This window comes from Bemisia tabaci, chromosome 5 (assembly GCF_918797505.1).
Source record: "Bemisia tabaci chromosome 5, PGI_BMITA_v3".
In the NCBI taxonomy this organism is placed as follows: Eukaryota; Metazoa; Arthropoda; class Insecta; order Hemiptera; family Aleyrodidae; genus Bemisia; species Bemisia tabaci.
The window spans coordinates 49,942,490-49,967,284 of record NC_092797.1 but is presented as its reverse complement, the minus strand read 5'-3'; the positions used below and the strand labels follow the sequence as shown (position 1 = coordinate 49,967,284).

Below are 24,795 nucleotides of genomic sequence, written 5' to 3'. Positions count from 1 at the left end.
CTCAAAAGTAAATGACTAGCTTTTTTACCGAAAGCATCAAGGAAAAACTGCTCAATAATTGCTCAAAAACTGCTCTTTTAAAAGTGAGTAGGTAAGTCTCTGATCTCTGTGAGAGCCTTTTTGAAATGGTTCAATTTTTTGAGCCTATCCATCAGTCAAAGCTGGGGCTAATGATAGTGTGAAGTTTTTTTTTTTTTTCAAATTGTCCCACCAGGGGTCAATTATTTTAAGTTCTTAGCAGCCCAAAAAAGCATCGAAATGCGACTAACAAAAAAAAAGTCAGTAGCAAGAGCAACTTGTGGGCACTCTTTTTAATCATAAATTTCCTCTGATTTAACCCTGGATTCACCTTAAGCTCTGCTTTCTCAAGAGGATTTAATGTCACTGAGAAGTGATAGGACCAGGTGCTATAGGATCGCCATTGCCTAGACCTTTTCACTATCGAAATTTTTTCAAGAATTTTCTATTGTTTGAGAAGCCTATCGATTAAATGCACAGCACCTGAACGGCGTTACAACTGCCATCCTAGGTAGAGTAATTGGATGGGAGGGGAACACAAAAGCTATCAAGTTACTCTCTTGAATTCCAGTTTTGTGCGTCCATCACACCGGCGTAAATTCAAGGTAGAGTAATTCAAGGTAATGAGGATAATCTTTATCTCAAGAAGTCTGTAGACATAAGTACACCCATCTAGCTGAAACATAGTAATGGGAACCTCAAATGCATATGTGTGCGATCTTTCCTGCAATGCTGCAAATTTTGGTTCCTGGTTTAATTTTCGAAGGTAAACCAGTGGACATTATTACGTGGAATCACAAAATATATCGCACCTTCTTCATCCAACAGATAATTTATACGAAATTCAGAAACTGCATTTATTAGTTTTCTCTCCAAAATCGTATCGTACTTATGATGGCAAACCGGCAACGTTCCGCAAAGGAAATGATCCTGCCAATTGTTTTGACAGCTGTCTTTCTGCCACGCGCTTTCGTGATATTTTCATCATTAATCCAGCCCCCCGAAAACACAATAGGAATAATATTATTGTTTCTCGAAAATATGTAACCATGTCCGCACCACAGATTCCAGGACGTACTTACTTTTCCCTTAGATATGCCAGAAAGGGCTTTCTGGTCACTAATAAATGAGAGGAGCAATGCAAAATATCTCAATAATAACTAAACAAATTTGAAACAAAATTTCAAATGTGTTCAATAAATATATATTTTTTATGCACTGCTTAAAATGGCATCAGTCATATCGGTCTGCTTGCGCACAGCTCTCACCAGACGCGTCAATTCGAACTTGGCGCGACGCTAAGTTCCCACTAGTACGTCATCAACAACATGGCGTATAACCTAACTTTTTCAGTTTTTCAGTCACTTCTGCGTTTGCGACTTTGCTTTGCATCGAAATTGAATTGAATTGAATGTATTGAAAATTTTACTTGTCTCCACCAGTTCCAGTTTTGGCTTTCCTCTTATTGTGAAGTGAATGAACAAAAATCTTGTCATGGTCTTCATTCTGACGATCAGTCATCAGGTTATCCTCAGGAGATTAATTTCTCCTTTCAATTCTTGATCTAACAGCAGTGTTGTTGTGTTGTGCTACCATTGCTTCCTTGAAACCACATACCTCAGCTCTTTTAGAGGGGTCTCATTGGATGGAGAAGGATGGAAAGCTACGTTGATAATGTTTTTTACTTAATGAAGTGAAATACTTTATGATTGTGAACATTGAGCCGTCAGTTTTCATGCAGACACTCTTCGGCCTTCTGAGTGTCAAACCAAAGTGAGTATGCGTGGAATGTCTTATTACATCATTTATGCCCTGAGCGATTTCTTGAGTGGATCATTACAAAGGTCTCAGCTAAATAATTGCCGTTAGGCTATACTCAGTGGTCTTTCATTGCAACATTTAAACTCAGAACTCTGTACTAAAGGTACCAGCAGCGTTATGACTTAAGATCTGTCTAATGGTGAGCGCATCGTATGTTGAGACAAATGTCTATCTCTGATTACCTCTGAATCAGCATCACTCAAGAGGTTAATAAACGCATTCAGATGGCATCACTGATGAGTGGTGACCGAAACAATACTTGACTTTTGTCTCAACATACGATGCGTCCGCTCTTTAACTTGCAATGGATTTTGTACCACTCAGCAATGATCGGCCGTAGTAATGATTTTACCGATGAGCCTCGTCCCGATGCTGGATTTAGTTACCTTCAGTCGAATAGCATACATTGATCAGTGTGGAAACTTCATGGTATCAACAGTCAAGTCATTAACTTCAAACCAGTGCACCTTGTCGTCTATTACTTATTCTCCTTATTTATATTTACCTTTTCGAATCTCCTTCATGTTATCCCATATTAATCAACAATTTTTTTAATTCACAGCCTACAGAAATGGTAGCTGATCACTGAAATTTGTGAATTCAAAAGGTGTGCTCCATGATTGATGCTGCCAACATGAAACCAGTGCAGATTACTTGTGGTAATTTAATTGATACTATCAGAATCTGATTCATACTTGTCCTTAAGTTGTAAGCTTTCATGAAACTACTACTATCAGCAAATAAGCCTGATCTTAGAGTAAGATCAAGAGGTTCATTACTTTGAGGAAAAATTCACCCTTTTGACGTTCACTGCTAATGTGTGCTTGCAAAGTCGTTTCTGTCTGGTTAAAAAGTCACAAAATAGAGCAGAGTTTGAACACATTGAACTGGGCTACATTTTCCTATCAGGAACTACAATCTCTGGCTCACTTAAGAGACAATGTATATACCATTATGGGCATACGCATATTTTATGGATGAGCCAGAAATTGTAGGTCCCAATTGCAAAATGTAGTCCAAATATGGTTTTTGCTGATGGCCTTGACATTAGTGCTACCTACCTCTTGGTTAGGCAAGTCTACTCTACAATCTCTTCCTTTGAGAGCTTGCAAACAGTGCCTCTATCTCACAAAAGGACTCTGAAAAACTGTTGTCCAAACGTCAGTCAACAATCAATATATTAAACAGCTTCTGACCTAGTGTTCGAAACTCACCTTTGAGTTTCAGGAGCCATGTCGCGCATCAAGCTTGATTTTTATGGGCCATTGAAGAGTTTTTGGGGGCCAGATTGACTTTTTGTCTATATATCATGGCACATTTAGTGAAAAGTTAGACACAATATGTTTTAGTTACAGAACTAGTAACTGTAACTTGGGGGACATTTCGAAAAATCACCAAACAAAAGAATTAGAATTTTTTTTTTGGAGGGGGAGGGGCAATTTTTAGGGGCCACGTCGGCATAAAGCCTTCATTTTTTAGGCGCCATGACCGATTTCTTAGGCGCATTTGGCGTGTTGGCGCCTGTGAGTTTTGAACACTGTTCTGACCTCTAATTTTTGTACTTGCAAGGTTTGCATAGTACAATACCTTCTGGAAACTTTTCCAATTGAAAAAAAGTAGTGAACTTTATGATGCCTGAAACACAGTTTTCAGTTCCTAACTAAGGATGAAGTGGAGTATTTTTCATATAAATAACTAAGCTATCTTATTTTATTTTTGCTGTTTCAGCATGGCAGGAATGCCATGATGAGAACTCAGGGTATCCTTATTACTGGAACATGACAACCAACGAGGTAACATGGGAGATGCCTGCGGAATATCAGCTTGCTCTGCAAAAGTGGCAACTTCTTCAGCAGCAGCAGTTGAACAGTAAAAAAGGTGAAGATCTTTAATACTTTTATGTGTCCAAAGGCTGAAACCCAAATTTTTGTTTTTTTATTGATTTATTGATTTTTTTTTTTTTTTAATTCTTACTTGGGATACTTTGAACGTTGCTTTCCAACCAAGTCAGAGTTGGGATGTGAAAGTTATACCTGTTGGAAGCAAAAAACGTTTTTCATTCAGAAATGCCTTGGATGGCCGAAACTGCAAAACTACATATCTGCACTGCATTGTATCAAAATTTCCCACTCCTATTGCACCTTTAGTTTCAAAGAGAAACAAACTATGGCTTGAAATGTATACAAAATATTCTTCTAACAGAGAAGGATTCTTCTATCAAGGAAGTTGTCAAGAAATTATGTTGACTAGTTTTCCAAAGAAAAAATAAAGCATTTGAAAAGGTCTGCTACGTTGCAAATGGAGGTACATGGTTTCGAATTTTGGCCATCAATAGGTTAAGCCAGGTCCTATGCACCCTTGTCCCTCCAAAGTGAGAAAGTATCTTTATCCATATTTGATTTAAATATATTTAAAAAAAAACCGGCGCGGACAGAAGCGGATCGCCGGTTTTTTTAAACAAAATGACTTTCCAAAAAATATCTACCACAAAATAAACAGTTTTTTGTGTCTCCTGAACAATTTGGTTTTCTGGACATGTGCCCTTTTTGTATTTAGTGATTCATTTGATATACATATTGCCACCTATAATTTGATATGAGAGTGATAATAATTTTGCTTAAGGTGCTTACTTTAATGTCTATATTGCTGGCTCTCATGGCTATTGAAGTATTTTTCCAGGAATCTGAGTATCTTTATTGAAGGTATTTTTTTTTTTTTTTTTTTTAAAAAAAAAGAAAGAAAGAAAAAAAACCGAAAATTTTTACAGTCTTACTCCCTAAATATTTTTCCATATCTAAGAATATCAAAAGAGTACCCTAGAATTTCACCCTCCTAGATGAAGACTAGATATATTTGGGGGTGCCATCTTTTTTATGAAAAATACTTCATCCAATAATGTATATAAATATTCTGTTTTGAGAATTAAGAGAATAAAATTTCAGAATTTTGCAAACTAAGAACTGTACCAAATATCCAAAAATTCATTTTTGAGCTTGAGAGCCGCAACTGTGCCTAAGTTCATGTTTTGGCCCATAGTTTATGTAAAAATAAAATTCAACAAGATCTGATATGATAGGTATTACATTTGCTGTTTCCCCGGATGAATTTGCGAGGATGAACCCCTTTAACTCTTCGATATATTTCCTTAATATTAATTATTTTCTCCTTTCAGCTGAAACTTCTTTAAGCAACTCCTCTGCGTCCATTAGTGAAAAGTTGGAAGCTTGTAAAAATAAACTCAGCAATAATCAAAAGGAATCAGCTCTTCCAAAAAAGAAGTATCCATTCGACTCGGATTCAGAGGAAGATGAGTAAGTTAAATTTTCTTCTTCTTTTTTTCTCTTTTTTAATGTGGAAGAAACATTTAACATCTGCCATGGATACCTTCAATACATATACTAGAGAGTATAGAAGGTTAGAGGCCCATACTACTGCGCTGATTGGCCAAGCGAGAGTTGCGAACGGACGATGTATGAAAAATTGCCTACGTGAGGGTGGTCTGGCAGCAACATACCCACCGCCAGTCGCTGAAAAACAATAGAAAATAGTAGTTGTATACGTTGCCAACGAGCTCGCTGGGAGTGCTTCTGTTTCAATTTCCTAGCATTGAGTCGGGCCTCTACCTTCTATACTTTCTGACGTATACCTTCAATATGTATTTTGTCATTAACCCTCATGTGAGCAGACAAAAAAGGGTGCTGTGTTTGCATATTACTCAAAATCAGCATTATCCAGAGTTTTCACTGTCAGGGAAAACATGGAAATGTCAGGGATTTTTAAAAAATCCTTAAGTCAACTTTTTTTTGCTTTCTAAGAAAGGTTTGACGTTTCTAACAACCAATTCGCCTAAAAACTATCTGTAAATATGTCGTTTTAACCATCAGGCATATCTTTAATTGTCAGGGAATTTCACCAAAATGTGTTAGGGAAATCAGGGAATTTCATCTTCTAAATTCTGTGGCTACCCTGATTAACTCAAAATCCATTAAGTGAAGACTTGTTGAGCTTGACTCCTTTTGCGTAAACAGTCACTTTTTCCTTATTCTAGATACTCATGGCTCTTCTCTATGCAAAAACTGGATGCTCTAAAGAGGCTCACTAACAAAATGGTTGACTGTTGCCTTTCGTTGCGTTTTTCGCGTCAGGGTGATGACCTTTGGAGGTACCCAATCTGCGCAAGACACATTACATATAGGTCAGAGCCTAAGATTTTGAGGGAATTTTGTACAAAACTGATGGAGAAATAAAATAATCAGTGCCAGTTTAAGAGCCCCAGTTTGTACGTGGAAAAGAGTCCTCAAAATTTTTGAATGGTAATAACTTCTAAATCCAAGCAGCTGTATTTTAGCAAATATACACCCACAGATGCAGATCAATTGATTTCTTTCCTAGGAATAGCTTCTCATACAAACGACATTCTACATTCTCTAAATTTTTGGATCTGGTGCAATCATTAAGGCTCAGAGAAAATGAATTAATGAAATTTCAGTTTTCCAACATACATCAACATATTCTGTTTACCCTTGGCAGTGCATCAAGTAATGTACTGTAAAAAGTTCAATTTTTTTACTCTTACATTTTCATTGGTTTGTTTCATTTCAGGAAAATTGAATTGATCACCTCATATGGGTCAGATTCCAGCGACAGCTCAGATAGTGAAAGCTCTCCCAAATCTAAATCAACTAAGGAAATCTCGAAAGTAAATTCAAGTAAAAATAAGTCAATTGTGCCTCAAATCTCAAAATCTCATAGCAAAGAGGAAGCTCAGACTAAATTTCCTAGCAGTTACGGCCCTTGTTTTCCACCTGGTGCGACAGTCAACACCTCAAATCCGTCCAAAGCAGTGGAAAAATTGGATGGTAAAAAAGGCAAGAGTATTTCGCTGGTTCCATATGGAGATCCGGACACTTCCGTGAACAGTGAATCATCTGTTTCTAACCTAAATTTGGATAGCACTGCTGTTGATCATAATTCCTCTGACGAAACCAAAGTTTCAGGAAGTGAATCTGCAACAGCTGAAATTCGATCAGACGAGGAAGAGAGCGACGAAGAAGAATTTGATGAAGATGAAAGTTTGATCTTGTCAAAACTCAGGAGTCAGGCAATGGTTCTCAAACAGCTTGGAGGTGAAATTCCAGATGAAATCAAGTGCTTGATTGACAGTGAAAACCCTGATATTGGTATTGATGACATCATAGCGCTGATAGAGAATGAAACCCCACCTGATCATGCTACAAACTCAGACTGTGATAAATCATCCTCAAAATCACCATCAACAGATGAAAAAGGGTCTAAAACAGTCGAAGAAGTGAATTCGCCAAAATCAGTGTTGGAAGGAAGCAACCCTGAATTTTCCAAGGCCAATCAACCCTCCTCTTTTGCCTTGATCGCAGGCTACGGTGATGATTCTGATCAAGAGGAATCCAGCTCCCCTCCTAAGAGTAAGTTCTTTTGACCAATGTTTGTATAAAACCAAGAAATTCAGGCCTGATTGATCAATATTAACGGGCCAATTTTTTTTTTTTTTTCTGAAACAGTTCATGATGAAAATCAGATGTCTTTTAGCACCTTAATATTGGGCTTTTTTCCAACTGATTTCATATTTTCACAGTTTGCCATTACCCAACCGAATCCTGTCTGAGGGGCCATTAATAGATTTTGGTATCTATCAAAAAAGTTTGCTCAGGTTCCTGCATTTTCATAGCTAGTTCACCGCTAATATTGTGGCCCCAACTTTGGCCACGATTCCAATTTTTAGGCACCAATAAAAAATATTTTGGGCATGGTGCCTGTTGGATTAGAACATTGCTCCGGACCTCTCATCCATTTTAACATAAAACATATACTAACTGTAGTAACACCTCCACTATCTGCTCATCACTGGTTTGGTGCGGTAATGAGGAACTTTTGCACTTTATTTTTCCAGTTTTTTTCCTCATTTTTTTTCGTTTTCTTTGTTTCTCTCTGTACATATTTTACGTTATTTCACGCATTTTTGATCGTCTGGCGTTTTTGGCATCCGGCTCAGGTTTCTGCTAAAATTTGACTGCATTTTGCAATTAGGAACTACAATTCCTGGCTCATCTGAAAAAAACACTTATGTGCATAGGGAAACTGATACTTAGAATTTCGTTTTCTTGGGGTCCAACCTCGGTGGTTCGGTTGAACTGTCAGTAACATAAAATACAGCCAGTCAGTCACTAAAAACCTGGAACTTCGAAAATCTTCCCTTCCCTTTTCTGAAAAGGTTTCTTTACTGTTTCAGGCACTGGTAGTGGAACTGGTGCAGTCAAAAGGAAGGCTTTATTTCCCATCGATGAAAAACCAAACAAAAGTCCTGTCCCTAGCAAATTAGAAATAAGTTCAAAACCAGCATTCAAGAAAATCAAACTGTCAGCCAGAGCAAAAGCGTTGATCAACGCTAGTATAATTACCGCAAAGGCACGTGCAACACCCTCTATTCCTCTCTCGGAAGAAAATACGTCAGATGTAAAGTCTGATGTTACTGCTTGCCCAGCACCAGCTAAGGAGGAGGTACCAGTGGACAGTTTACCTGTGAAAGGTTAGTTTTGCATTATACTTACAATTAATGTAGAATAGTCAGTGGTGGCTGCAGGAAGGATAATGCAACTGGTCTGTTTGAACAGAACACTATGACAAAGGCAGCATGGAAAGTGTCATACTCACTGCAACTACCTATTTCTAAATTTTAAAATCTAAAAAATCTGAAAACAAAATGAATATGTAGGAGCATGAAGCCTCTAAAACAAATTTCAATAGTCTTTGTTTGTATCAATGGTAAAAATATCAAATATCTTATAAAGTTTTTTAGACTTTGTAATCATCATTGTGATAGAATTTACACATTTTAGAATCAAATAATTATTGATGATTTTATAAAATCTTTTCTGTGCGCTCGAATTATGTCCATTAGTATGATAATTCATTGGTTCTCTCTGCAATTATTAAATTTAAAAAAGTATTTAAGTTAGCTGCATCAACAAGTTGTAGGATATTTTTTTTTTGTCTGCCGTGAAAATATTTTAGCCAAAAAAATCTGAAAACCACCAAAAAACTTTATTCGCTTTCCATGTATTTTGGGGCCAATTTTTAGAACATGTATCCTTGTGTTGACTCCTCTATGAAGTAAAAACCGCACAGAATACCAGTGTTCATAGCGTGATCAAACATGGTGTCAAGTCATTTCTAGTTACCTCTACCACCGTTGTGTAATGCTGCGTGCATCGTATGAAAGTTCCTTGAGTAACCTATCGAAATCAAAGCCCAGTTTTGCAAGGATGGGCTCTTCAAGATTAACTAAGGCTCTCTTTTAGTAAATTTAAGAATGCTATTCTTCCAGATTCATTGTTGGGCCTTGAGTTGATAAAAATTAGGCAAAAAACCTTTTTCTCGGTTTTTCCTCCATGATTTGAAGTCATTTCAAAACATTTTTTGTATGAGATTCAAATGTAAGAGGGAAAGTTGGTATCATAATAATTTAATATCTTAAAATCAAAGGCATAACTAATGAAGAACAGCTCCCTCGGATTTTTGCAATAAACTATACTTATGAGCTCCCTAAAATAATTTTACTGCAACTTGAATCCATCTTTTTAAATTTGTTATCTTATTTGTTTTCTAGATCCTGTGACTGTAAATCAAGGCGCCTCATCACCAACAGTAGTCAAAGAAGAAATGAAACCTGCACCAAGTGAAAAAGAAGTTAAAGAAGAAAAGAAAATTCAAGAGGTAACAAAGAAAAACATTGCAGTTCCCACTGTTGTTCCTGTGAATGGAATTGGTGCAATTCAAGCTTCTTCGGAAGTGAAACCATCAACATCATCCCTTGCCACTAGCTCAAAATCATTTAAACCCGCTCTCTCAACAGTCTCGTCACAATCAAACTGTTACACTTCTGTTTGGGATAGTGCAACAACATATGCTGTGGATGAAAAAAGAGGTTTTGGTTTCAGTGATGACCTCAAACCTGCCTCCCCTACATCTTCTTCATTTTATCGAAGCAAATCGGAGAAGAAAACTGCCAATATTCAGTTTATCAAGGCTGAAACAATCAATGTCAACCCCCCTGCACCTGTTCCTGTTGTGGTTCCTGAGATAGTGAAAGGTGAGAAACCATCGTTTCGTAAGTCGTCCAGATCAAAGAATGATCCTAAAATCTTTGTTTAAGCTTTCCTAAGGAATGTATGACTGAAATCTTGAATTTAAAAAGAGACAAGTATGAAAGTGATGAGCCATGAACTTGTTTCACTTCAAAATCTCTTGCAAAGTGGTGGAGTTGTAGTAGTCAGTTTCTTTTAAGATTTATCTTTGTATAAGTTTCAGTGGAATATGATTATTGTAAGTCTTATTGACTTCACTGCCTAAGCAGAATCTTGGAATTTAAATTGCCAATCTTAATACACTTCTATGAAACGTAGGATAAGGCATGAGTTTAAAGCGCTGAGATATTAACTGGCAAATCAATTATGCATACTTCTTGAGATACCTTTTAAAATTGTATTTCAGTGTCTTACTCTTATTCTAAACCATTCTCCTCTTCTTATTTCACTGAACACTCATGGACTGCATCCAAGTATTTTGCTGCGGTATGATGGCGGAGGCTCTGAAAGAGCTTCATATTGTTACAATAATCGCATGTATCCAAAATAATTAGAAAAGAATCAAAGTAAACTCAACCTACAATGCATCTTGATAAAATTCCTTCATTTATTTTATGTTTTAATTGATCTAACGCAGGATGTCTGCAGGTCTGAAAAACCTGAAGAACAAATAATTTTATGGGAATTTTATCAGGTCAAGAAATTTTATGAAAAAGGCTGGAAATTCAAAACATCTTGAAACTTAAAATCTGAAATATTATCAGTGCTTTCCTCACAATTAAACCGAGTCTGAGTCTGATTCAGGGTTCAACGCCCTTAGTTACGCTCTGAAAAGTAAATAGAGGTTTAACTTTAATCAGGAATTGCACCTTTACTCAATTGAATGATTTATATCTGAAGATACATGCAGAAAAAAAGGTACATGCTTCTGTCATCTGCAGTGAAATTAATGCCAAAAAATCTTTCATTTTGGTCCCATGCATCTAAATTTATAGTAATTATATAAAGTCAGGGAAAACCTAGAGAAGTGAGGAAATTTTTTTCCTCTAATTTTGTAGACACCTTTAAATATTTTTCTCCATCTGGTTTGTGTAGTTACATCCATCCTTTCATTTCTGATTTTACCTCTTTGGAGTTCAAAGTTAGCTTTCTCGAAAAACTTCTCAATTTTACCACCTATCTTTTATCATTCCAGCTGATGATGCCAGTAAAACTGAGATCGAGTCACTGTCTGAAGTAATCATAGAAAAAGTCAGATTCCTCAGTGAGGGAAAAGAGCCTGTATCGCCCGTTCAAATTATGGCAATTCAAGTTGAGGTACGTTCAACTTCTTTGATTTCAGTTATTTTGAAGTATTTTTAACTTTTTCCAGCAAATGAATTTAAAGAAAGTCAAATGAGTGCCACTGATCTGTTTTATCCATGGTTTGAAACGTTTCTTTAACATGTGGTGTACTATGCCAGAAACATGTCAGGGTTTATCGTGCTTTGGTGTCCGGTTGCATGTCTTTAAGTTTCGGGGAATTAAGCCGCCGCAAGATCTAGAAGTTGCTTGAAGTTAGGTGTTGCAGACGTAAAGCAGGAAACGCGTTTTGCTGCTTCTTAAAGCTCAAAACTGCTTTTCTGATAATGAGTCTGAGGCATAAAGTTAAAAGTTATGAAAAGAATGTCTCTAATTTTTATTAATATACTTTTCCCCCTGTAATGAGATATCAGCTTTAAGCTGAGCTGTTGTCTAAGAAACTCCAACATCCCGTCTTACGACCCGTGTGTTTACCACAACCAGTTAGTGTCTCTAATTGGCTGGAAGCTTATGATGTCTTGAAGCGACGCTCAGTGGTTTTATCCACCTTGAAATCCAATGCAATATTTCTGCTGTACAATTCAAATCACCAACAAAAGGTCTCAATCTAAAAAAATATGTTTACTGCAAACAGCAATAATATCACAAGTAAGGTCAGGATACACAACCTATCATTACAACAGTGCGACCTGAAAGTAATAAAACAAATCTGAATTTAAATCACAACAGAAAAAAAGACACAGTACATAACTATGTATTAAAAAAACCAAATAAAAAAAAACCGTATTTCACAATCTAAATTCTGCTGTAAAATGTTTCAGACTTTAATGAACGCTTGGCAAGCTAGTTGCCTATCAGGGAAATACCTGCTCAACTGGCTGAATGAGACATCCAAGCAATTATCAAGTCTTGAAAAAGAAGCTGCTCCTGGCGGTTGGAAATGCGAGTGGGACAGGTACGTCTCCAACATCATTTTCCTGCTCCAGCTAATTAATGAAAAGAAACTTTGGTTTTTTCCCTCCCTGTGTGAGCGTTTATCACTTTTCCCTCGAATTAGAACTTTCGTCTCTAAAAACTTTTCCAATTTTCGTGCAAATATTAGATTTGTCAGTATTTTCTATTAGCAACAGAAATCGCTCGCAAAATGTATAAAACTCTTCCTGCGCAAGTATTTCGAGTTTGTAGTGCTGATTCCAGCCAAAGGATTAAACCTACCATGCAACAGAACTCTGTCCAGCCAGGGCCTCCTTGCTGCTACCTGCCTGTTCAACGTAGCCTGTTACTGTAAGTTACAAAGTTTTATTATTTTATCTATTGCATCTCTTTCCTCAAACTCCAATTTAAATTACTGGCTACTCAGGGATTATTTACTACATTTAGTCATTCAATTATGAAAGTAAAGCCTGTTCAAAAGTGTGCTGACTCAAAAATCCCTACAATCTGAGCAGAGATGACCGCCAAACAGTTCTACATGTGCAGAATACCAATTTCAAAATGTTGATAACTAGTAAGAACAAAATTTAAATGAATCTACGAGCATTGAATTCAAATGAGGAACTTTTAATAACAGAGCTGAGTGAACATGATATCCACTCAAGAAAATGATGTTGGTCGGACTAAGAATTTTCTTTAAATTAAAAATTTTTTGAATCCGGAGAGTTTCTAAGTAAAGAGACCGGTGTGAAAAAAGGTAGATGTATGAAAAGATTCTAAATCTCTAGCTTGAAGATTGGAATATTTCCGAACTGGTCTACATGTGATCAGAAATTGAGAAGATGTTGAAGAAAAACAAAGAAAACCATGAGCAGTTACAAGAAGAGACAGAAAAAAATCAGCATTTGATTTTGGAGAATTCATTCAACCCTGGAAACCTCAAAAGCATTGGCTAGTCAACATGCTGATTGCTCGAGTTGCCTTCTCATTTTTAAGATACTCTTTACTTACTGTATAACAGGCAATCCACCCTTTTCTTTACTTAGAACAGCTTCAACGCATATGAGAAAAACCTTTTTAAAAATTTCTTTTTCAAAATGCTTTTGAAGTTATTCTAGTGGAAGGAATCGTGAATTTAGACCTTAAGAAGAAATATCAGTGTGAGCAATCCTTTCAGATTATATCTCTGATGGATACAAGTTTTGCATTACAGATCATCCAATACTAATACTACATTGAACCACTAGACATGGTTTGAAATTAAGAACCTTGTTTTATGTTTGTGCTGAAATTGTATGCAGAATACGATGGACGCATTATAACTTTACAAATTCAGCTCACAAGTTTGAAAATAACTGTTTTTGACGATGTTTTGTCACATTCTCTGCTCACAGAAAAACTGGAGTTTATTCAAGTCAAATTGAGCAGTAAACTGGTTTCAGTATTTTTTACGGCGGAAGAATTTTTCTGAGTGCTAATTTTTTTTTGAGCTAATGAAAGGCTCTTTGTATCAGCAGAGGAAGGAAAATGAGAGTGAAACCAAGGGCTAGTTGTTTGCCTAACGTATAGGTTTATTTCAATGCCTAATTTGACCCACATTGATCATGGCTTTTTTCCGAAGGGAAAAGTTTGAATTTACTGTTTTTGTAATGTATGAACGTTTTCATTCACAGATAAGGTAATTTCTAAAGTTTTTGATATGCCTAGTGTCTTCTGTGTGAAATTTTGACGCAAAAGCATGTGCTGTGGTGCTCAATTTCTCACCCTATCTAGTGGTCTATTATTAGAACTTTTAATAGAAAGTAAACTTTACGGACTGTCACCGAAAAGTTCTAATTAAGAAAGGGGAAAAATTCTCTGCATCTTTTCAAATTGTAGGTTTTTGCATAGACGAGTATTGCTTTTGAGCCGAAACTAAAGTTCAAGATCCGTGAAAGCTGTCTAAGTGGTCTTTAAGCCGAGATCTCTCTCTGCTGCAATCCGTATGAATAGAGGGAAACTGTATGAAATCTTTAATTGGGGTAGGTAATATTATGAACCCTGTGCAGAGCTGAAGAGAAACCCCCTCCTCATAGTGTGAAATGTCTGAGAGTTATTTCCTAAGAACACATTCACCGTATCAACCCTCTTCTATAAAGTTCAGGCCCTCATTTTTTTCCTCTGTGAAATTTTTTGTTTTATCATTTGGAATCTTCTCACCCCCAATGAAACATAACATAAAGTGGAAATCTCCGTGCGACATTCAGTTGATTCCTGTTACTCTTAAGGTTTGTCCTCAAGCCTCCCCAATCATGAGGAAATGATCTTCCTCATGTTTACTTCCCATTAAGAAAACAAATAAGAGCAGCTTTAACAGAGAGCTATTGGTTTTTTCTTCTTTTCTTTTTAAATTTTCAGTGAAGGAAAATTATCCTTTGTCCAACCCTGTCCCAAACTTTTTAGAGTTTCGAACTGACCAAATCTTTTAGCCTTCTAGAAGCCAGCAGATTTCACAAGTACAGGAATTATCTTCAGGTAGAATTTGATGAAATCAAAACATGTTACTTTCCTTATCATCTTGAACAAAAACTCTATTGATTGCTCAATTCTGTTTTGGCTAAAGTAAAACAATGTGTTTTTCAGATTGCAATGTTCTGATTCTCCGTTTTTTGTTTGATTATTTGGAAAGAAAACTGATCAACAGTTTGTATTGAAATTTTCTGTGAAATTTCTTCACTCAATCCAAAAAAAACAATGGATTATTCTGCCTTTGTTAAGATGTATTCACACCAAACTTAAAGTGATGTACAACCTAATTTTTGCTGTCATTGAGGTAAATGTCTTGAAAATTTCTCAAAGAAAATCCAAGTGTAGAGGTCTTGGGCTCGGGACAATACGGAGAGTAACATATGTTAAATTCATCCAATTCCACCGTAAGGCGCCCCTTTCTTGATATTAGTCATCGATTCTAGTTCTTTTATTTGTTTCCTAGATGTGTATTTTCTCCTACTATACAATCTTCTGGTTTTCTGTGATTTATGCTTTGATCTTCGCTGTTCTAGGTTTTTTTACACCAGGAGGCTTATCAAATTGAACAAAAAAAAAGTGTTAAAACATTATTTGTCACAATCTTTATCTGTTTTAATAAAAATTAGCAAAGCAGTAGCAAAATAAATGAGGAGAAGATCATGCTTGCACTCGGTGAATCATTCATCAACTTGTAGCTATTTTTTCCCTCCTCCCTAGCAGTCGCAAGGGTCAGAATTTTTTTATTTTTTTTTTTTTGTTCTTAAGCACTAATGTGACTTATCATTTTAATTTTAATATGACTATAATCATTCAACCATCCTGGAGATATTTTGTCATTAATTCATTTTTATGACCTAATGAGAATTTATGATGAGTTATCAAAATCAGTAATGACAAAAACTTTAATGACTCAACCTTTAAGACACTCATTTAAGTGACTGCAGAATTTGAGCATGGATTTGGAGGAGTTGTGTAGTCAGGAAAAACATGACACCGGTCAAATTATCATAGAACTTGCATCGGATAAGTGTGTAGTTATTCACTTTGACTGTCGAGTGCAGTTGATTTTGCAAGTGGAAAGTAAACCACTGCCAACTTATCGGATGCAAGTTCTAGCTGATAGAGGGAGATGAACTTCTAGAAAGAGAACTATATTTTAATTTTTTTAAGGTGAAAAAGGTCATTGATTGAGCAAACCAAGTGCAAAAATTAAAAAGCATGTGGAACTTGAATTCCTAATCACACATATATTTTGAATGATGATGTGCAATAAAATTTCATCCGTCAAATTTTCAGGAACTTATCAGTCTATTGGAAACTAGCAAAGATGCCTTTCTGACAGGCATACCATCCCTTTTTACTTACTATTCCGTGTTTTTGCAATTATAATTTAATATATGTTTCCAACTACAAGAGGTTGTAATGGTTTGTATTCACAGCAAACCGATCACAAATCACCATAATTTTAGTATTCAACCGGTTCCTTTTCATTATTTTCTATTTTTTCCTTTATTCATTTTTGATTAGTGTTCAAAGATCGAAAAATTTCAGCTATTTTATGCTCATAGCCAGCATTCTACAATAAATTTGATCAGTGATCCTAAAATTTTAGCTTGTTCGACTTGTACAAGACCCTGACTTTGCGCTGTACCCACCTTGCAATTAATATCAAGACCGTCATTTCAAAAACAAGATCTAACCTAGGAAAGACTGGCAAAAACAACGCAACCGCTGCACGTAGTTCTGCCGTCTTTCTTCAATTAGCAGTACTCACTGGAGCTGTGGAACCCTGCCAGATTCATGATTAGCATACCGGAAAGTTGCAAGTCTCATTTTCCAGCTGAGATCATTTTCTGAGGTCTTTGGAAATTTTTTGATGTCAATTAGAGCCTCTATTTTGTGAGAAAAGGATCTGTAAAAACTTTGGTTTGATAAGTTACTGATTTAAATATTTATTCATTGGTTGTTCTATCTTTTTTTTCTGAAAAGAAGAAAAAGGGGAAACCTATTCAGTAGTTCTTTATTCAATCTTTTTCCAATTATTTTCCTCGCACACATTTTAAATGAGAGGTCAGCTGTGCAGGTTTTAAGATTTCATATGGGTTTTTGTAGTATTGGCCTCTTTAATGAAGTCTATGCCATGAAAAGTGAAGGGTGAAGAGCGAAGTCAAGTTGTATCGGCTGAATCTCTTGTTTAAGAGTGATTGGCATTGTTGAGCTTGGATTGTTCAAATGAGCCAATAATTAGAATTCGATCCTTAAACAGTAGCCAGTCACTAACTGCGGCTTTCCCTCCCCTTTTCAAGACATACACTGAAGAAAAATAGAACAAACTGCAGTTCCTTGCCAGTAAGGACTGCCGTGCTTACACTTATGCATTTGAATGCTCCTGTATTTGTGAGTCTATCAAATAGTAAGAGGAATTATGACAAACAAAGATGTCAAAATTTAATCTTAAAAATCCAGTAGATTTTGGGTTGGTTATAGGAGTTGATGAGTCGAAATGTTCATGCGAAAGGGATTTTTAGCACAATGTGTTGACTTAAATGCGTAAAGCCCTAGCTCTGGATGGGGTTCGGTGTTTCGGATAATGGCATATGTCAGAAAAAACTTGAGAAATTCCGAAGAAGAAAAAGTGCGATTTATGATGACGAGGAAGAGATCCTAAAGAACAATTTCGGCTCCTAAAAATCAATTCTAAAACTAAGTTGAAGTTTACAAATATTCTGAAAGTTTCACACAATATGTTGTGGAATCTCAAAAGAGTTTCCAAGGGCTGTTAAGATCGCGAATTTTAAATTTTGTCTGAAGCATTTTGATGAGACATAAATTACATTAAAGACTGGCTTAGTCATCAAGAGGCTCAGGTGAAGGATGCGTAGTGAGACAAACAGTAAGTATGTCAAGGTTCTTGTCCTCTCATATTTTACTTGAAATTTTTCACTGTCTACCGGAATATTTAAGTTAGTTTTAGTATTGTGTCTTTTTGTTTTGTGATTCGGGATGGGAAATCTGCCTCACTGAAGGTGTTGCAACATTTTTCCAAATTTTCGAAATCTTTACTTTAATTTTCGAAGTCGGAAATTTCTTTTTTAAACGGTTTGATCTTACGACACATGCTGTCTTCATTTGAGTTGAGCAAGAAATTTATGGCTGCAATTCAGAATCACTCATTAAACGAACAAATCACACGAAACGTTTAAGGAAACTGTGTTCAACCTCATCAGAATCAAAATATAACGAGGATGTTTGTCATCTTAAGCTAAGAACGAACTACTTTTTAATTTTTAAAACTTCTAGCCATGAACTATTTCAACTCAATTCAGATTATACATTTTTTGTAATTTTTAACCGAACTGAAGGGTCAAAAGAAGGCAGAAAGGTTTTTTTTAAAAAAAACATCATTAATAAAAGTGATTTTCGTTTATCAGTACCAGTATATATACATGAAATTGGTTGAGTTTTAGCCCAAATGCTATTTTATTACAGTGTTTGGGCTAAAAATTCAACCTATTTCACACCAAAGAAAATCATGTAGTTTTCCCTTGCTTACTTGTCACTGGTCTATTTTTTCTGTGTTGTCAATTTGGTTGGTTTACATATCAGTAAAACCAACATTTAATAAATAAGTAAACCAGTAAAACGAATGAGAAAATGCAAATTTGTTAGGAATGAAAATAACTCCTTCCTGACATTTTTCAATTGCACCCTTGACATTCTGATTTCCCCTTGTCTAATAATGGATGCAAATATGCTGCACGTATTTCCCAAAATGAGCATATTTGGCTTGTTAATTTTAAATTATTTTAAAAAATTAAGTAACATCATGTTTTTAAAGCTGTTTTTTGCTTTAAATTAAATCACAAGGCTACAGGGCTAACAGTTGACAAAAAATTCTAATCAAGCCTCCAAGAAATTTCTTTTTAAGAGAAGATTTTTAGATAAAAACCAGTTTCCCTCAGATTTTGAAAATTACTACTTGAGAGTCAGGAGGGTAATTTTTTTTTTTTTAAATGCGTATCATATTTACTGAAACAAGAGATTTTCTTCAAATGCGTAGCAGCTTTAAAGAGAAGGGCTGTTCAAAGTAAATGACCGTCACTGAGATCCCCTCATGATAATGAATTCTCTCATTCAACTCATGCAAGCCGGAAACATCTGCATTATTAAAATTGATAACGAGGGAGATTGTCGACTTACTAATGATATGAAGCAATGTTGTAACAAATTCGTATCCTAGAGATAAAGCTATGGAAGTACAAATGGTATTCTTCATGAATATTTTTAAGTTTTAAAGGATACTATGTCATCATCAGCTGTGGTCATTTCTTTTGGCATCAGAATATTCTCATCAGGCAGATCTCATTGAAGCACTCCAATTTTTTACTCTATTTTCAACAATACAAAATGTTAGGTCTGCAAAATTTTCGAAATTATTATTATGCTCAGTAGGTACTGGACATGTAGAAGGCTTTTGTCGATCAAATTGGATAGCAAAATTTATCTCTCTTTATTTTTTATGATTCAATTAATCTCACAAGATTTGTTTTGTTTGTTTTGGTTTCCCTTGTAGATCTTTCAATCGATATTATTATCGAAACTTAGAAACCGGTCGCATTCAGTGGGAATATCCGCTTCCGCTCGCCAACGAAAATGAGGAAACTATTGAAGAAGTTGAAATGGAGCTATGCGAGACGCCACCTCCTCCATCGTCTCCAATCCCACAACCTCCCGCAACACCCCCTCCTCCTTCTGAGGAACCACCTCTACCCAAAACACCCCCTCCACCAGTCATATCCTTCAGTCCTCCTCCACCACCTGTCATTTCGGGCTTTAAATCCAGCGTCAAGAAGACAGTGAACAAAAGTAAGCCATTTATGATCGTGTCCATTTTTTTTCTTTCCTTTTTTTACACATGCATTTTATTGAACAAAGTACTGTTGATATTCAGATTATACGAGTCCTCACATTTTCCTGTAACTTAGCAATTGTTATTGGCTTCTTTAGCTTTGTTGAAACCGTGCGAGGAGAACAGCCTCTAAGGCCTTTTTTACATCATGGCTTCTCAGTTTTTACCACTGCTCATTGCCCTTACCTCAATAGATAGTAGATTTTAGCCATTGCAAGAATCACTTTAGAAAAATGAAAGTTTCAGTGTCTGGATTAATTGAGGCACTGGATGTGAAAAGTGCACTTCTCGGTTGCAGTGTTTCCGAGTCTCCTCTAATATTTGATTCATTGTAAGAAAAGTGAATGCATCCATTCCACTAAAAATTTCACTGAATATTCCTTATGATTCTACAATTTTCTATGGAAAGAATTCTGGCAAAATCTCCCATTAAATTCTTCTCCAAGGGATTAATTAGCAACAGAAATTCTGAAACACTGCAATTAAGAAGTGCCCTTTTCGCATCCATTGCCTCAATTGGACGTATCTATGCGTTCTCAGTGAAAATGTATAAAATTTATCATCTAATACCCAATCAATGTAGATTGTATTATGAGAACCAAGCATTGACAATGAAATTTTGTAATATTGCAAGGGGGAGTGTAATTTCTAACAGAAGAATCCGGTCATCAATCAGGAAGCATTGTTAAAAAATGTCTCAATTTATTTGTTTAATGCACCCTTTTTCATTGCTCAGTGCCACTCATTTTTAAATCTTTTTCTTTTTTCCAGAAAAATCAAAGTCTGAAAACCTGTCGATAGAGCTGCCGCCTTTGCCAGAGAATCCGCCTTTGCCGAAAAATCCTCCTCCCCCTCCACCAGCAGACGCTCCTCCTCCTCCTCTCCCTCCTCTTCCCCCCTCCGATCCCAAGAGTATCAGCGCTCCTTTGCCTCCAAGCTCTGCTGTTGGAACTAATCAGACACAGAGAATTTTAAAGGAATTTAACCAGAATAACGCTCAAATCTTTGCAGGTCAGCAACTCCCTCCTCCCCCTCCATCTTATCCTCCACCCTCGCCGCAGCAACGCACATCTGAATCTCTTAAACCTGCTTTACCGGCAACTCAGCGGCCCATGTTTCCCTCTGTCTGTGTGTCTGCACCAAGGAGTCTCACCAATAAAGTACCTGATAAAATAGTGAGTATTTTTATCTTTCTACTACTTTATTTAGGTTTTTAGAAGTGATTCATCTCTCTATAACCTTCTCTTGTTTACTTAGTTGTAATTTCACTATTCTTCGAAAATGTTACCTTGTAGAAAGGTGCTTTAAGACTTTAAGGCTTTATTTTACTCCTACTTCAGAGCACCTCACAAGTGTTAATCCTGCGCTTTTTCAGTCGGAGCCCCCCCTCCTCCTCTCAGTCTTATCCTTACAACCTGCCTAAGCAGTTGTTGTTTGAGACTATCAAACTTGGGTCGGCTAGCAGGGAATCAAACCTGGGAACTCTTGATCGTGGTTCCAGTCCGAAGACTACTACTTTTTAGGAGGCCGAGAGGCATTTGAAATGAATTTTTGACCTCCTTGGCCTTGAATTCGAATGGCATTTTTGGCAACATTCTGGTTTTGAATAACAGTGACTACTGAATGTGAGGCATCGCATCCAATCAGTTCCTCAACCAACTTTATCAGAGCTGAAAAAAGAATTGTGCAGAAATTCACCTTGTGAAACCGAAAAACTTACATAGTAATTTCATTGTAACCAGAATAAAAGTTAAAACTGCACTGTCATGAAGCTCAAGTGAGGTAAAGCAAACCTAGAAATATCAAAGAAGAATTTTGGAAATTTGTCTTTGCAGGAAGAGAGCTCTACCTTTCTTAAATATTATGATCATGATTGGATAGAAAAAATAGAAGAATAAGATTACATGGCTCCATCACCTGTTCATTTTGATATATTTTATTGAGGATGCTGTGTGTCATTCTTCCAATAAATTTTATAATGTTTTCATTTCAGTCTCACCAAGTGATCGAGACTCCAGCATACTCAGTGCAGCCTGCACAACCTCCACTCCCTCCATCAGTCACAGACCTAAATTCAGCTTTGGATAGCTTCTACTCTGATATTGCTAGTTTAGAGGCCAATGTTCCTGAAGAGACATCAAAGTCTGAACCTAGTGCACCATCGTCAGGTCATATTGGTGCAAGTGCACCGTTACCAGGACCTACTCCTGCTGAAACTGAGTCACCAAGTCTTCCAAAAAAGAAAAAGAAGGTTAGTGTCGATCCATTTTATAAACAGGCTGAAAAAGGCCAAACTACTGTAAACAAGCTTTTTAACTGATTATCCTAAAATCAACATAGGATGAGATACACTCTTGATCAAGATCACCAAAATAATGTCCGTTATCTTTTCTCCTGAATGCACGTCTTTAATTTCATAATTTCTCGATGATTTAGTGATAAGAAGTAACATGAGGGTGCCTCAAAAATTAACGGTTTTCTTTCAACGAGTTTTGAACCATCAACTCGAATTTTGGTTTCATTTAAAAGTAGACCAAAAAATACAACAAACAACGTATCTCTCCAAAGCGTTATCTAAAGGGTGAAAATTGCGCGGGAAATAGGGACTCCTGGTAAGTTCCTCTTGAAAATGGGTAGAAAGATAAGGCCCTTGCAAAATCACTTCTTCCATTTACAGTTTACCGTTTTGAGAGACAGGAAGTAAACATTCGTAAAATGGATTCTTATTCTGAGATTATATCTTAAGCTTTTTTAACAGAAATGTCAAGACTTTTAACTGTCTCCTCCACAAGGATCCTCCTGTTTAGACTGATTTAGTGACTACGTCATTCGATATAACATTGAACTCTTGGTTCAAACCAAAACAGACTAACATAACCTCATGTGCGAATTCGCACATGAGTTAATTGTGCTAATTTATTAAGATTTAGTCATTGATCGGTCCTAAATCAACTAAAGACTCATTAATTACGAGAACTTTCGATTGTAAGAAACACCCAGACGCATTTTATAACCATGGTGCATAGTGCGCAAATGAGGGCAAAATGGCACAAATCAGAAACAATGTTTCATGTTTGTTTGCATTTGAACCAAGGGTTCGATATTATATCAAATGACGTAGCCACTGAATCAGTCTATTCTTTGATAAGTTCATGAAGTGTTGAAGTGTTTGAAGTGAAACATTCACTTCTGGCTGTGCAGTATGCAGACCTGGGTCTCATACGACGATCCCCATCGAGCAAATCAGTTTTTCCCACTTTAAACTTGTACTGCCATTCACAAACTTGTGTGTAATTAATGATCTGAGAACCACAAACTGTATCAATCTCAATCAAAATGAAGATCAATAATAGAAAGCTTTCTATCTGCGATAAATACATTCATTGACTTCAAAATACATTTACATAGGAAATCATGAAACATTGATTTTTATTCAGGAGGTCCTTTACATTTTTTAAACAATTTCATAGATAAAGATCTACAAAGACGAGCGTTTTTGATAATTCACCTGCAAGATATATTTCTTCTCAGGTCATTTTACATGAGACTAGACTAATTTCAGCTCAATCGGAGAACTTTTGATTTTGACCCCAAAATTTTTTCAATCATGGAAAAATCGCAGCTGAAAATCTGACAAATGTAGTCCAGTATATATTTAAGGCCACTTCTAAATGCAATTAAAATCAAAATAATTTTATCTGCAACCGATTAAAAGTAATCGCAAAAAATATATTTAAGCCATCTTGTATATTTTCTCTGCTGAGGACAGTTGACCTCCATCTCTTGCAGGCTCTACAAATGCGTATTGGACTATGTATATTATACTTTATTTTCTTATAAACTCCAAATAGTGTTAATAATTTTTTTTTATTATTATTTGGCAGGTGAAACTTGCAGCTGGTTTGACGCTGAAGAAGAAGGGTCTTGACTCCCTCGTTGCAAAGTGGGAAAAAGTACATAAAAGTGTCTGTGATTAAACCTGTTACTTTATTTTTAAGTTTTATTTATTGAATGCATGAAATTATTTTTGCCATCTTGTAATTTGTGTAAAGTTTTTTAAGTGAATCTTTGTTTCCTCGTGTAAATTATTCTGACTTTTTAGAATCGTATTTTTTGTTGGGTTGTAAACATGAGTTGTTCTTTATGAACCTAATTCATAATGATATCAAAGCTAATTATTGACCCTAATAATAAGTGGTTACAACATTAATTTTTTTTTTCTGAGGAAGTTTTATCACCAGTCGAGTGTATAAAAAAACTATTTCTAGGAGGAACTTTTCATGTTTTCAAATTTTTTTACACCAGTATCAAGATGCCTGCAAAGAATGTTCAAAATTGAAATTTTTTTGCGGGCGTCTGAGATACTAGTAATAGAAACGGCTTTGCCCCACTAATTATTTGCCTCAGGACTGATAGGAAAAAATATGCTTAAAACAAAGGGAACACTTAGGGCTCTTTCATTGGAAGCCTTTGTTGTTAACAACTAGGATTGAGTCAGAGAGAATAGAGGTTTGATTAAGGCACTTTTCTCACACACCATGAATAAAATTTTCTCCTGCCAGTAAGGTTATATGAACCGTATTTTCTTGCGCTCTAAACTTTAATGTCAGTCACTACTTCAGCGCCACCTGCTGTGAATACACATTTGTATTCATCATCATCATTCGTGTTAAGTTCGTGTAATGATCAGTTTCGTCTATCTTTTTCATATTTATCCATCATCATAGCTGGAATTTCATTGGTATTCATGTTAATTTCCCTCTTGGCCCTAGATAAAATCGTCTTTTTTTAAATTGAAGTATTTCTTCTTCATTAATCCTAAGTTTCCTTCAAATCCTAGCCGTGATGCATCACGAGCAAAAACTGAAAGTTTCTCTAAGTTATGGGGATGCAAAAGTCCATTTGAAAATATTTCTCAGCAAAAAATCTTTCCCTTTTCTTGCTGCCTTGTATGCAACAAACATGTGAATTCACTTCTCTCCAAGCCATTCAGTTATCGAAATATATTCATGATAGAAGTAAAAAATGTGTATTTTATATTGCAACTTTGTAAGTTACAGACATGTCTTTTTGAGAAAAAACTGACCAACAGTTCTGTAGCAACTAATCTGTGAATTGTCTTCACCCATTCTTTAAAAATTACACTAAATCGCAAAAAAAGGAAAAAAAAAAAAAATTAGATTC

The 24,795-nt window shown here is 35.9% G+C and overlaps 1 protein-coding gene and 1 long non-coding RNA gene across 2 annotated transcripts in view; both read left to right on the top strand.

Annotated features, from left to right (window-relative positions):
* LOC140224680 (uncharacterized) overlaps positions 1–24,795 on the top strand; it is a 378,383-nt gene that overhangs the window by 53,785 nt on the left and 299,803 nt on the right. The gene's annotated exons all lie outside the window — the stretch shown is intronic.
* On the top strand, positions 1,383–24,409 carry LOC109031084 (uncharacterized). The gene is made up of 13 exons (XM_019042404.2): positions 1,383–1,791; positions 2,402–2,498; positions 3,568–3,717; positions 5,012–5,150; positions 6,442–7,280; positions 8,105–8,401; positions 9,482–9,964; positions 11,155–11,276; positions 12,083–12,216; positions 19,276–19,568; positions 20,383–20,786; positions 21,605–21,862; positions 23,496–24,409. Exons 2-13 carry the CDS (start codon positions 2,456–2,458, stop codon positions 23,586–23,588), a joined length of 3,255 nt encoding a protein of 1,084 aa, XP_018897949.2. The 5' UTR covers positions 1,383–1,791; positions 2,402–2,455; the 3' UTR covers positions 23,589–24,409.